The 15,290-nt window shown below is 42.0% G+C and overlaps 1 protein-coding gene across 1 annotated transcript in view; it reads left to right on the top strand.

The window, feature by feature from the left end:
- Window positions 1-14,903, top strand: part of RSPO3 (R-spondin 3) — a 58,891-nt gene extending 43,988 nt beyond the window's left edge. Inside the window, exon 5 of the mRNA XM_030945167.1 lies at window positions 13,644-14,903. Within this exon, the coding sequence (XP_030801027.1) occupies window positions 13,644-13,837 (194 nt within the window). The 3' untranslated portion in view covers window positions 13,838-14,903. The remainder of the gene's footprint in view (window positions 1-13,643) is intronic.
- The last annotated feature ends 387 nt before the right edge of the window (window positions 14,904-15,290 follow it).

Raw genomic sequence — 15,290 nt, 5'->3', positions numbered from 1 at the left:
GACCTAAACCTTTCACTGTTTTGACCTGAGTGTCCCGGAAAGAGGAACAAATGCAAGAGAGAAGTTTGATAGGGCATCTATCAAATTTAGTCCAAGAATGCTAAAAATTTGGGGTATGTGAGCTACAGAGTAAATCAGGCTGTGGATGTTTCAAGTCTAATGGCGACACATCCAGCACTGTTTAATCAGCTAAATCCTGGGCTATGGAACACTTCCATGTATAGCAATGCTGTTATAACACTGCAGTCATGGGCAGCATGGCACTCATTCGTTATTGTGTTACAGCTGCCCTCATTTTAAAGGGCCTGATCCAAGACCCACTGAAATCCCTCTGACTTCAGAGTACTGTGGATCTAACCATAAAGCAGGGATTTTCAGCATTCCTTTGTAACAAAGTGAAAACAAAGGAGCACTTTTTTGGCTGCTGCTTCTCCTCATCTCTCTGGATATTTGCCTTTTCTTCCCCACCCAAGCAGTTCTGTTTGTTTTTCCCCACCCAGATCTCTGCATCTCCAGCCTCATTGTCTCTTCTCAGCTCCCTCTCCCAGCCAGCTCTGACACCTGATGTAGCCTTTGGTCTGCTTTGGCTGCCGCCTCCCAGTTCCTTTTCACCTTCATAACTTTGACAAAGGGTATGAAGTTAAGCACTTGCTGCCATAACCTTGTGTTATAAAGGTCCAAGGAAGCTTCAGAACATTCCCAATGAGATGATAACATCCAGTGTTATTCTCAGAGATCTCACTGATCCCGATCAGTGTTACTCTCAAGATCAGGAGAGAGGTTGTGGGAATCTGTATGGAAGATATTTGGGGAGGTTAGACAAACAATCAGAGCCAGCCTAAGTATAGCAGCTCAGATTCATAGACTAGTAAGGGACTAGATAATTCTTTGATAAGCATTTATAAAATGGTGACAAAATTTCCACAAAATTTTTTCTTGCCTGTTGCTTTCTGCAAAACTCCCACAAAAAGGCATAGGCATACTGCCTATTTACAGAGCACAAATCCCAGTGTCTCTGTTCACTGACATTAGTATAAGGCCTCCTGCTGTCATTTACCAAGCTCAGACTTTTATTTGGGCCTGAGTCAAAGAACTGAAATCAACTTTTCATCATTTTTGTCCAGTTTAGTCATTTGCATTGCAGAGATATCTGTTCATGTTTCTGTTTGCATTCACCAGCTTTGAATAATTATTACAGGAAGAGTAGAGAGCTGGATTTTCTTGTTAATTTATGACAGATATAAGGTAGCAACTCTCTGCCAATGAAACTGTGTCTATTTTAAGAGCAGATGCAGATATGGTCCATGAGGGGCATATTGCTGTATGATTAGGTCTGAAAAAAAATAAAATAAGGACAAATGCAAACAAAAATTCTTTTTCAGTAATTTTTGTTGAAGCAATTTTGCAGTGACAATTATTGGAAGAAAAACCCCAACATTCTGCATTTAAAAATGTGATGGCCATGCAAGATTCAGAAAAAGCATTTTCTAAATTTTCTATTTTTAGTTCCTTGAAATTCAAAATGGTAGCAAAAAAATTAACTGATATTCAATGAGAGAAATGTATACGCTAACATTAGGGTCAGAATTTGACAATTAACTGCGGGGATTTTCTATTGTTGTTTTGTTTTATAAGCAAAATGACCCAGTAATGAAATTTCTCAATTCTAATCTAATCCTCCCCAATATCTACAGCAAACAGTAGCCCCAGTGTAAAGATTTACAGCTACAGTCATGTCTCTGCTTTGTTCTTGAGCGTGTATTTACTTCTGCCCATTTGCTTTCTGAAATTCTCTCTCATTTGTCATCCGAAGAACTCCATTTAAAAGGAAAACAGGCTTCAGACATGAAACACAGCTACATTCCTGAAACATGAGATGAACAACCTTTAATTCATGCAACCTTTCATTTACAGTAATGTTTAATGGATGGGCTGGTTTCATTATGGACAATGCCTCTCCCTGTCATTAGCCTGCAGAAAGGGCTAAAACTCTTAAGCATTTAAAGGAGCTCCATTTCAGGCTCTGTATTCCCTCCTCCCCTCCCTCCTGCACTCCCCATCACCCCTTGTGACTGCCCTTTTTCTAAGTGCACAATCTAAATGCTACACTCTGCAAATTGCACTTATTGCTGGCTTCGAGCATCGAAGAACCCTTCTGAGCACTTTTTATACAAACCCTCACAAGGTCAGAATTGGAAAAATCTCAGCTGGTGGACTTGGATCCCATGAGCTAGTGACCATTTATAATTAATATTAATGAATGGCAGATGACAGATGTTTATTGCCTAAGCAGAAACGTGCATTGCTAAACCAGAAGTATTTAGTTTAAATCCAGAGGAACTGACTTTATGTCTTGTATGGATGTGGGCTGGTAGTGGGGAATTCCAGTGGGTGATCCAGCCCTTGCTACCTTTAAGCATCAGTATGGAAACAATAATTCTTTAAAGAAGAATCCTGAACCCTCTATTTGAAGTACGACATTTGGTCCTTGAAAACATTAACTGGAGCAAGGAGAACTCTCTGTGCACTTCGGCAGCTCTGATTTGCAGCAGTAGTGGCTTTTATCCATAGAGTCTAAAGCACCAAAATTAAGGAGCTCTTACCTCTGCTTTACACTTGTGGAACCTGAGAAAGTAATTTAAATACAATATTATAAAGAAAAAAAGTCTTTGTCACAGAGAAAAAGGATTACATTCCCAGACACAGTATATTTTTTGTTGCCGGATTTTTTTTTCCATAGTGGTCTTAAATCAAACTAAAGCTATGATGCATAAATCTTTCAAGTTTAAATGTGACACAATGGAAGATGTAACATGGAGATGGAAGAGTCTTGTCTCTGTGAATAGTTAAGGCTGATGGAATCTCTGGTTTTGATCTGAAAGAAACTCTTACAGCACATAAATTAACTTCCTGGACATAGAGACCTCTTGGGTAACATTTTCAAAAGTACAACAACAATTTCAAGTAACTTCTTAGAGTTTCTGGTTGAGGTTGGAGTAAGAGTCTATTTGTTTTGAATCCCTTGGACAAAGCATCCTGCTCCTTATAGTATCTTGCTACAGTATGTGTGCACCAATTATTTGCTGTTTTCTTGCTCCTGAGATTTTTACACTGTCTGTAAACTGTTTCTGAGTATGCCATTCCAGACCCTTGCAAAATATTGTTTGGTTTAGTGGCTACAGGGCTGGTCTCAGGTCTTATAAGTGTGCCAAACGAGTTGCTAACAAAAGCAGGTTGTGTTTAAATCTGTAGAAATAGTGAGCAATTTCTGCTTTTGACTGAAGCAGAATTTCTTGGAGCAGGCAAGAAAATGATTAGTTACTTAGTTTGAAAGAGAAGCATGAACATATTTAGTGACTACTGTACAGTGGACTTCTTCACCTGGAGGCAGGAGGCAGCTGGAGAGAGAGGCTGCTGATCCCCACAGTCCCATCTTTTCCAGAGGGGCTAGAGAGGATCTTGACTTTGTGCAATACATCGTTGTACCAAAAATATCACTCACTGAACTTTTGAGTCAGGTTCCTTAGGACCTTTCTTGCATTCCAGCTGTTCAGCTCCTGTAGCCAGCCCTGCTGTACAGGCTGCACACACACCATAGGAACACCGAGGGGTGTTACCATTTTACCAGCACTGCTGTAATACTCCTAAGGCACCTGCCAAGCTGAAAAATAAAACATGCAAGTTGTGCTGAATGGCTGCTGGCAGGATCTGTGTGAGACAGGACATGGGGCAGATCTCCTGGTGGAGGTGGATCAGGGGTTCCAGACCTTCCTTAGCACTTGGAGGTGCTCTGCCATGAGAGGCTGTGCTCTCATCTCAGTGGGGGCTGCATCTCCTCCGGCCTTTGGGCCACAGGGGCTTGCCTGCATCCATCTCAAGAGCATGGCAGTCAGTTTGTGAAGTATCCTGAGTGAAGCGGGCTCAGTGATGCAGTGTCACATGGCAAAATCATTCTTCACATTCCACTTCCAGCTACTCATAAAGCTGGCTGCTCACTTCAGTGTGCAAAGCTGTGTTACTACAAAAAGCTCTAAATGCAAAGTTCATCCTCAGAGGAATTTAAAAAGAATAAACTTATCACATTCTTGGGGAAGAAAAAAAAATTAAAGAAGGCAAGACAACCTGGATAAAATTCACATGGACAACTCCTATCTGTGATTCATGTGAAATTGAAGAATTACGAGCGATGTTAAAATATTTGCATTCAAGTTCCTTTTGTGCATATCCACCACAAACCCCACTCAGAAATACTTTTTTAAATACTTTATAGGCGTTGATTTTCCAAAGAAATGGCAAATACCAGATTACCAGAGTCATCACATTTCCCAGAAACGTGCGGATTTCAATGAAGTCCCAGTTGAAAGTAGGCAGGTTTTTGAAACAACCTTGCCTTTGTGTTAGGCTTCTGCCTAGTATCCTTTCAGCTTGTCCATTGGGTTGGCCTCTGGCAGCCCACCTGGCAGGCTGACAAAGACTCAATGGCCTGAAAACCTGAGATCCCTTTGGCAACTTGGTCCAAGATTCCTAGGCTTCATTGGGCTCAATTCTGAATCCTTCTGGCATATAAATTCCCTGAGCCTTTTTCAGAGGCAGCCCATGAGTCTTGGTGATCCCAACGTCCTTTTCCATAAGCTTCTCTCCACCTGGTAAACTGCCAGGTGTTCTCTCAATAGGTAAGAAAAATCCTTCAGAAACACATGGAGATGGCCAAAGTTAAATCTCATGTCACCCTTTTAGAGAGGGAACTTTTGAAGTCTCTGATTCATATGAAATTTAGAAGCCTGACCTGTCACTTTAATCAATGGGAAAATGTATTTGGAAATACTGGCACTACTTAGAGAGGGGAGGATCAATGCTTTGCCCAGCTGAAACAGTACACACAAGCTGGAGACACAAAACAGAAAGAGACAGTCAATTTTCAACACCTTGACTTGAAAAGTATCCTTGAAAGCAAATTCTCCCTTCAGATACACCAAACACCAACCTTGGTGACCTCTGTGTGTTTGAGCAAGTACAACACAGAGGTCAGAATCGGGCCTCCAGTGAATTTTGGTAAAAACAGCCTGCTTCTGTGCTGATGGATTTGCTGAGAGGATCCATCAGGAGCTGCTGTCCCCCTGTATGTTACCTGCTGCTGACAGGCTGATCCAGCTGTTCAGCTGGCCTGGGGTGCACAGGGACTCCTGTCCACCTGTCAGCACAGGTGTCACCCCAGGTAGAAATGCAAACAAATAATGCTCAGAGTGGAGGGTACAAGTGAACCGTGCCAAGAGAGGCCAGAGGGGCATCCTGTTGACTCCTCATCTTCCTTTACCTTCCTGGCATATCAGAAAACTTAAGAAAATGTAAGGAGGGGACTCCAAGAGGAGGGTATAGTTGCACCTATACCAGCAAATGAAATAGTGGAAGATGCCCAGGCTCCCAGGTTCTGGTGTATAGTACCAGGGCAGAAACCGCTGGCCTGATTCAAGTGTTGCATCCAGCACTTGCAAAATGCCTCCAGGATCTGTACCCTATCACCAGTATAGCCCAGCTCTGAGCCATGGTTGATAATGGAAAAGGCATTCCTTGGATGCACCCAGATATTGGGGTCATATAAGTATCATCTGAATTACTGGGTTCCATTGAGGCAATCAGTTTAAGTAAAGCCAAGGAAAACATCTTTTCTCATTCATCCCTCCCTTCAGAGCACACTGAACACAAATTTGAGAACTTAAGAATTAAGTTTCTTTGGGGGTTTTCTCCATTTTGTGCTATTGTACTAGAAAGAGTTCAAATGTCTGCTGAGGCACTAGCATCTGTCTCTTATCATGTATAACTTTTCTTGATTATTTCTAGAGCAGCAGACTAAACATGCAGCTCTGACATAATGCAGCATCACATTTTTATTTCTGGTTTGTTCAAAAGACTGCACCAGCTGAAATAAGTCTCTAAAAAGGACTATATTTATGACCTCCATCCAAGCTAACAGGAGGGCTTGGGTTATTGGTGACCAAAAGGAAAACAGGCTATTAGAGATTTTCTCAATATCCTGATGCTGTAACAACGGGGTAAGGACTTTTGGTACCAATCATTATTATTCCCAATATTTGTACTGGTTCCTGATTCTCCTAGTCTTAAAAGAGGCCCATCAAGTGGATTTGGACACTCATGGACCTTTTCCCCTCTTTTAGGAGAGCTGTAAAAACCCAATCCCATTCAGAAGTCACCACTAAAAGTCTCAAAAGAAGAAAATGCCAGTTTCCTAAGTACCAGCATGGTCTAGGTCATTTCCTGTCCTAGGGAATGGGAAGTGATTTTCTGCTCTGCTAAATTGCCATTACATTCCTGTCTTTGGAAGCTGTGTTCAGACTTTATAAGCTGCGGGTTCTTATAAGACCAAAAACTGTTATGTAATTACAAAATTGGTGTTAGCATGTTAATCCTGATTAAAACAAGGCTGCTGGCAAATTCCCTTAGTCCCAACAGACAAGCATGAAGGGAATAAATCCCCACAAGCATTTGTTTCAAAAGGCAGCAGTAAATGTCTCCACAAACAGCAAACAGAACTCATTATAGGAATCCTCCTTCTCTGGCTGCTTCTTTGACTGGAGGATATTCTATTTTCAGGCACTGGCAATATCTTTTCTATGGCACTGGAAAGGCACATCCAACCAGTTTCTATTGCAAGAGGTCATCACAAACCAGGGACTTTCCATAAAGCTTGCTTATGAGCTCATGAGTGTAGAAGTGTCATTTCCTAACCATCCACAGAAGAAATTATATCTCCTGATTTCCCATACACCTAACAGGATACAACTTTCTCCTTATCTCCTACAGCAGTGAAAAACCCGACATCTCCTGTCTTGGTGTAAATAACTGGGTCAGCCTCCTCTCATTCCTCTCTGCCTGCTTCATGCCAACAGTTGTGGTGCAGGCCCCAGCTATTTCTGTATTTGGAAACAACATTCTCATTCCTGCTAATGTGCCTCCTTCTGCACTGTTCTTGCAAGGACAAGCTAGCACATACAATGTAAATAACATTTTTCAAGTGAATGCAATCTGGTAGTCCAGGTCCTATTTTCAGAGGCAAACAAACCTTAAGGATCCTCATACAAAGACATCTAAAGTCTACATCTAGAGAAGTATTTCCACTTTTAAGAGGAGATAAGATGCGTAAGAACAAGTTAGTCACCAAGTCCCGTAATACAGTTGCTCAGCCATAAGTATCAATAGCTTTTGAGGTATAGCATCATCATAGAACCACAGGATGATTTGGATTAGAATGGGTCTTAAAGATAATCTAATTCCAATTCCCTGCCATAGGCAGGGACTCTTTCCCCTAGACCAAGCTCTACCCAACCTGGTCTTGAACATTTCCAGCAACAGGGCAGCTACAGCTTCTCTGGGCAACCAGTTCTAGAATATCTTCCTCAGATTTAATGATAACCTACTGTTTTTCATTTTAAAGACATTCTTCCTTGTCCTGTCACTACTTGCCTTTGTCAAAAGCCCCTTTCCATTTTTCTTCTAGGCTCCCTTTAGGTACTACAAGGCCACAATTAGGTCACACCAAAGCCATCTCTTTTCCAGGCTGAACAATCCCAATTTTCTCACTTTCCTCATAGGAGAGGGGCCTCATCCCTCTAATATCCTGGTGTCCCCACCCTGGACTTGCTCTAAAAAGTCAGTGTCCTTCCTGTGCCTGGGACCCCAGAGCTGGATGCAGTGCTCCAGGTGGGGTCTTACAAGAGAGGAGGGGCAGAATCCCCTCCCTCGTCCCGCTGGCCATGTTGCTTTGGATGCAATCCAGGATACCATTGGCTTTCTGAGCTGCAGGAACATATTGCAGGGTTTTGCCCAGCCTCATCCATCAGCATTCCCAAGTCCTTCTCAGCAGGGCTGCTCTCCATCTGTTCATCCCCCAGCTTGTACTGGCACTGCGTGGTCCCAACACAGGTGCAGCACATTCAACTTGGTCTTGTTAAACCTCATGAGATTCCCAAGGGCACACTTTTTGAGCTTGTCCAGGTATCTTGGATTATCAAAGATCACTACATAGAACTATGGATATGTCACATGCTTTAAGCTCTGTATCCATCTAGACTGGTATGGAAACCAGGTAGGCTACCATCATGCATCTCAACAGCAGGAGAACCAAGATTTGGCCAAGTTACTTGCTCCTTGAATGTCTTGGGACCTTAGCTCTGTTAAATTTTTTACCTATATTCTCTTCAGCGTTTTGGAACAACTGCAGCAGTAAGGCAGGCCAGGAAATGCACTAAGTCATGTAGCATCTAGATTGTTCTGAAGTTGTTGACCCTCACACTCCGTTTACCCGGAAATCTAGTGATTATAAAACAGGGCCACAATAGCTAAGGAAAAAAAATTAAAAAAGAGACTGCTGTGAAAAAAGTTATGCAGTTAAGCTGTTTAAACTTCAAAAAGACATACCAGATGAATCAGCCACTTGTGGCTTGGGAATGAAAGGAGAAAGTCCATTGCATCACTGGGCAGCCGGGGGTTTGGAGGGATGTTATCTTGGCAAGTAGTGTGAGTACATGCTACAGGCTATGTTCCAGAGAAAAAATGTGTCACTTTTCTTGAAAATGAGAATGATCTGCTCATTTGCATAATATGGCATGACTGTGTTGTTGACAGAGCTAGAGTAAGGGAGTTCAGAGCCTGGGGCTTGCTTCTCTTCCTGGCTTCTCTGGTCAGCATGGTTTCTTTGCGTCATGCTGTTGTTGTCCAGGCCACATGATGAGGAAAGCATGACAGAGTTTTAGTCTAAGAGGACTAAAAATGCCTCTGAGAAGGGTGTGGACAGGTGGGAAGGAGAGCAACACAGTGTAGTGGCACTTAATCTTTAGGTTTTGTCCCTGTGCCTCATGGGGTATGCAGGGACTGGGGCGCTGGTACTGCAGCACCAGTGCTGACAGTGCTTCAATAGCCAGGAAGCACCAAGAGGTCAGACAAGGCTCTGAGGAGTGTGAAAGAACACTGTGGCACGTTACAGCAGTGGCTTGTGGTCTTTTATTGCAGCTTTTCAGCTTATTACAGTGTAGTGGGGAGGATTTGTGGTCCGTGGTGACAGTCACAGTAGAAGCAGTGGGACCCTTCCAAAGAGGGGCCTGTTACATCAGTGCCTGAAATCCCAACAAGAGCAGTTCCATGACCCTCTTGCTCCTTTTGCTCTCCCATGGTAAATGTCTTCATGGGAGTGATGAAAGAAATACAATCATCACAAATGTCTGAGGCCAGAATCTCATCCCTCTGGGATTTCCATGAAGCCTACCCTGTAATACTTGCCCCCCCTCCAAAGTGAAGCAGTTTGCACAATCGGATTTTATGTCTTCCTATGGTGTTTTGGGATTTCAGCACCCAAGTCCCCTGTAATAATTTCAGCTGAATATAATAGGTGGGACTAAGTGACAATGCTTAAAGCATAAGAAGTCTGTCAGCTGTGTTAGTTAATCCATGTCAGCCATGATTTTCTAAGTAACTGTCTGTCATACAGTGCTTTTGAGCACCAAGGCCTCCCAAGTCAGGGCCAGTGCGTCCTCCCACTAATCCATAAAATACTGCTACAGATCTAGTGGAAATACCACATCTGAGGAGATAATGCACAGGCTTCTCTGAAATACCCTGGCTTGTTTCAATAGATGTATTCAGACATGGATTGCGTAAATACAGACTCAGGAATTTCTTTGACCCAGGGCTATAAAATATATTACCAAGAACTCAGCACCTTGAATCTGATTAGACATGTAATTATATTGTTATCCAAACTAATTTCATGTCTGCATTTAATTTGAACTACTGCACTTCTCAAAATTATAGCAAGCCACTAGATTTTCATCAATATAGGAATCTGCTATTATTAGAAGCAGCAAGGTATCAAAATTATAGCAAGTCACTAAATTTTCATCAATATAGGAATCTGCTATTATTAGAAGCAGGAAGATATCTCCTGTGTACCAGGAAACTCACAGTGCCTGCAGATCAATTCTTCCAGTACAGTTGTCTGTACAAAGCTTTAGTTCCAACATAAAAGCTATTTTAACACCAATTAATTACTTTATTGGAATATATATTGCAAGTATTATACATTCATACTACAATAGTTATTAATGTATTACATCTGCAATAAAATAGTACAATAATATCAGAGATGTATTAGATTCTCACGAATACTTCTCTGATATTATATATATTCTCTTCATAAGCAAAACACTCTATTGGAAAATATTTCATCTCCTGTCTAAAAATACTTATTCTATTTTTTTTTTTAATTTTGAACGGTTGTATTGAATCTATAAGAAGAAATAAACCTTAGTAACGTTAGTGCATCATAGCAAGAATTCTGTGACTCATCGGGAAAGTTCACCCGCAGGCAAAATAAATCCAAGACAGACGGTAGAGCGGCAGGAAGGGCACGGGCGGGAGCTTTGGGATACGACCGGAGGGGACATGGAAGGGAACCTGCGGGAGCCACCCCCGCCCCAGCCCCGCCTGGCGCGGAGCCGCGGCGCCCCCGCGCGGGCGGCACGGGCACTGCAGCACTGCCGGGGAACCGGCGGCCACGTCCACCGAGAGAGAGACGCACACACACGTGCATAAAATGTCACAGGCTGCAGCTCGGGAGAACGTTCTAACAAGAACATTCTTCGTAAATGGAATTGAAATTCCAGGAGAATATATTCCTTCAGGTCATGTTCTTGCATCGTTTACTTCTTTGCTGAGCTCGAGTATTAATAATGGTCTTGCCTTGTCATCTTCTTCAAGGGCAAAGTAGGTCATAGAAATATAGAATGGTTTGGGTTGGAAGGGGCCTGAAACATCATCTAGTTCCAGCACCCCTGCCGTGGGCAGGAACACCTTCCACAAGACCAGGTTGCTCCAAACCCCATCCAAACTGGCCACGAACACTTCCAGGGATGGGGCAGCCACAGCTTCTCTGGACAACAGTTTCAGTGTCTCACCACCCTCACAATAAAGAATTTCCTCCTAAGATCTACTCTAAATCTCTTCTCTTTTAGTTTAAAACCTCTCCCCCTTGTCCTATCACTATCTGTCCATATAAAGAATCATTCTCCATCTTTTTTTATAAGCTTTCTTTAAGTACTGAAAGGCCAACTCTTATTCAGAGATGAACTTGTAAACATAATGGCCCATGTAATTTTTGCACTTTTCATTTCACAGATAGCCAAATGCCCAAATTTCCAATGAATTTCCATGATACCTGGTACCCAGTTCAATGTGCTGCTATGAAGTGAGTTTCAGCAAGTTGAAGAAAGAAAAAATATTCAGGAGCAAATCTCTGGGAAGAAGAGAGAAGGGATATGACTGACTAGGAGTAACATTACACAGTCACATAATTTTTTTCAATTTTAAACATAGTAGTGAAAGGAACTAAAGAGCAGGCAAAGATGACCCTTCTATGCTATATTGCTTTACCATAACATAATAGGTCTAGAGGTCAGATCTTTTCACAAATGGCAGCAGAATGGAGGTGGTAACACTAAACCATGTACAAACTGCACAGAGGACTCCAAACTAGCTACCCTCAGAGTAGAAGAGAATTACGACTTGGTTTTAAGTTTCTCCAGAGATCAGTTTTCCTTGTCATTTGTAAAGATATCAGTTTGATTAAAACAGAAACAGTAAAGCTGTGCCTAGATAAGTCTCTAGCTAGACATAGATATCTTATTCTTAGTATATCCACACACATATAAATACATATATCCTGGTCCATGACTGAATGGGAAACCATTACATGTCATTCCAACACACTTAAAGAACTGTGGCTGGGAAGTCACAGCTGAATGATTTTGGCTAATCACCAAGTGAGTAATGTCAAACACTGAATGTCTGGACAGTTTCCATTCAAATAACATTTCATCTTGGACCAATAGTATTTACAAACCACTGGAATGAAATCCCATACTGTCATTTATCCATTAGTAAGAGACAGCATTACAGCTGGGTAAGATGCAGCCTTACTTCTGCATGGAGGTCTCCCAGTTCTCCCAGGGGTGGTAGCTCTTTCTGAGCCTCCCACACCAGTTCTTCAGGTCTCCCCTGCTCACCTCTGGGCATCTTAGATGGCATTTACAAATTCAGAGAGGGATTCAGCAGGTATGTGGGTGCATATTCAGATAATCTCTAAATGGTTCCCTGAAATTTAAGGTGTCATTTTACATTTAAAGTTTTACCGTTCCAGAAACAACAAAAGATAAAGGCAGATATTGGTGGTGCATATCTAAACTTTCCCTTGCTCTCCAGTCCTAGGCAGTGGTGGTAAAGAATGGAGAAGGTGTAAAATATTCCCATAGAGCTACACAACAAGAAGAAGATCAAGCATATTCTCACATCTTGATCTCGCTCCTTGCTTTCTGCATTCTCTTCACCTCCTCTGAATCTCTCTTCCTTTATCTGACCTGCACCCTGAACCTCCTTGGATGGTTATCTGTTCTCAGAACAAAGCCACTTCCCCTGCAGCTACTTGCTCATTGTGACATACTCCCACAGAGCTCAGTGAGGCATCAAAAACCACTGACTTTGGTTTTGAGGCAGGAATGGGCAAAATTGATAAAAATTTAGCACCCCCAACAGTGAGAGCTACTGCCAGGTTTGTGTAACTCCCCCCACACCGGTGTAGGAAAGCCTGGATTATCTCTGCTAAAATTTAAAACCAAAAAAAATTCTCTCTGTAACAAAGAAGGATAGATTACTAGTATCATTATTGAGATATCATAAAAGAGAGTTTAGCCAGATGTTTTTCAATACCTCTCCAGAAATTTCTCCATGTAACAAGGCATAGGGGCCAGTATGACATTCTATCAGGAAAGTCTCCACAGAGGTTGCCTTTGAAGATATCATTGGGCTCCATTTAACTGCAGGTGAATTTCAGCTCCATAGCTCAGTAATTGGACACAGACAAAAATCTAATCTGCTTTAGGCTTGTGTGGACAAGTTCAAGCCAATGTGATTCCTGCACTGGTTTGTAAACCTAAGAAACAGAATCACAGAATCACAGAAATGTTTTGGTTGGAAGGGATCTTTGAAGATCACCTCTGCCATGGGTAGTGGCATCTTTCACTAGATCAGGTTGTTCAGAGCCCAATCCAGCCTGACCTTGAAGAGATCCAGTGATGAGGTATCCACAGCTTCTGTGGGCAGCCTGTTCCAGTGCTGCACCACACTCACCATAAAAAATTTCTTCCTCACATGCTAGCATAAATGCACTCTATTATATCATCTCCACAGCCAATATACACAGTTTTAATGTTCCTAAGGGGACAGGATGCTTTATTGGAGAGGTCTGTAGCAGCAATGAATTCCTCACCTGATTTAAAGCAATAAAGTAGTTGAATACCTAATTTTGTGACAATGGTCTAGAGTTTGATTTGAGACACATTTTAGCCTGAAGACCATAACACACCTGTGCTGGAGCAGGCACTCTGCCATGGGATTCCTGTTGCAATACCAAGAATCCCCTGGGATGTGGGTGTGGTGATCAGACATTTCCAAATACTAGTGTCCAATTCCTAACAGGACCTGCTAAACCAGGGCTGGTTTCACAGGTCATGGCAAAGTGAAGGACTCAGAAATTTCAATAGTCTGAGCAAAGCTTCTAATGTGCCATCATTTCTTTTCAGGGAAAAAAAATAGGGAGGAGAAAAGAAAAAAATCCAACAAAGATGAAAGCAAGGAGACAAGACAGGAAAGCAAAGGGCGAGCAGCCCGAAGACAAAACCAAGAACAGAGGGAAAGCAACAACAAAACGCAGCCGAAGAAAAGGAAAGCCCCAAACAAAGAAGAGGACCTGGCACCAGCTGACACTGCACATTAATGGCCCTCCACGATTGTTTAAGTCTTATGATGCTGCTATCTTTACCAGATCGCCCTGACAGGTGTTCCAACCATTCAGGCTGCAAATGGACAATGCTACCAGTTATTATTAAACTTTAAACAACATTCCAAATACTTCCTATATTCTCCAAGCAACCATAGTTTATTAAAGAGATTGACATGAGCCAAGGGAAAAAAATCTAAAGATGGGATCCTTTAAAACTGTTATATTATATGCTTCCATGCATCTGTAAAAGGCAATTAAGAAATTTTGTATATAATAATAATAGGGTATAAAATATAGCAATATAATAATGAATGACTTTCAGATGAACAATGTTCTTTTTCTTTGTAAAATATTTTTCAAGTTATTGTTTAAGTATGAGGCAAGAGATATGTCTAAATCAAAGATGAAAATCTTATCCCTTCATATATTGTACATAATTAAGAGAAGGAGGAAAACATTTCTGAAGAGCCAGTAGGAGCCCAAGGTTTTACAACCTCTGGTGGAGTAGGATGGGATTGCCCTGTGTTTTCCTGGTCCATGCTCCAGACATGGGTGAGAAACATCAGGAGAAAGCCAGCAGGGCTTCAGCTGCTGAGGGATAAGAAGCAGGAGCATCTGCAGCTTTGAAGACTGAATCCCTGAGGCAGAAGGAAACTGAGCTGAGTTTGAATAATGCTCTTATCTGTGGACAACACAATGTTTTCTGGTCTAAACAGTGGTACTGTGTGCTGTTTTATGCTTTTTATACCTATGTGTAACTTAAGTCTACATTTCAAATCTTCTGGTGAATGACAAATCGTATTTGTAGGAGACAACATTGAGTTAATAAAAACCAGAAAAATAGATCATGTAAGTATGTGTTTTTCACAGTGAAGTTGTCACTTTTTCTGCTGGGGAAGGGAATAATTTCATAGCTTCACAGACAGAAGAGGACACAACTTACACCCACACTGTGCATCTAGCAAAAGAGTATCCACGAAAATAAATTTACAAACGTATACAAATTACAAACTTCTGTCCAATTTTACTTTAACTCCTATTCTGGTTCTTCTCTCTGACACAGCAGAAGTGAAAATCTCCACTGCTCAGAAGACAAACCAAATCCTGTGGTACCATTCAGGTTTGTTAGAGGCTAGAGCAGCCCATCAGTGAAACACAGGTTATGGTACACACTGAGCTGCTGCTCAGAAATGGACTTACCCTTTCCAGAAACATGTCGAGGAACCAACATGCCTCACGACTTGTGTTCTGCTGCCATGTTTTGTCCAATGACAGCTGTCACGGGGGTAGCAGCCCACCCACTGTGGAGTGTGGACTAGAACAGGTGGCAGGAGTCAGTTCCCCTCCCTGTTCACTATTTCTGTTTCTCACAGTGAGTTTGACTTTAAAAAAGACTGTCCAACACTGAAGCCTGTCTCTCAGGCTGAGGACACCTGAGTGACAGGTG

The sequence above is a fragment of the Camarhynchus parvulus genome, chromosome 3 (genome assembly GCF_901933205.1).
Source record: "Camarhynchus parvulus chromosome 3, STF_HiC, whole genome shotgun sequence".
In the NCBI taxonomy this organism is placed as follows: domain Eukaryota; kingdom Metazoa; phylum Chordata; class Aves; order Passeriformes; family Thraupidae; genus Camarhynchus; species Camarhynchus parvulus.
This window is presented reverse-complemented; position numbering and strand designations above follow the sequence as displayed.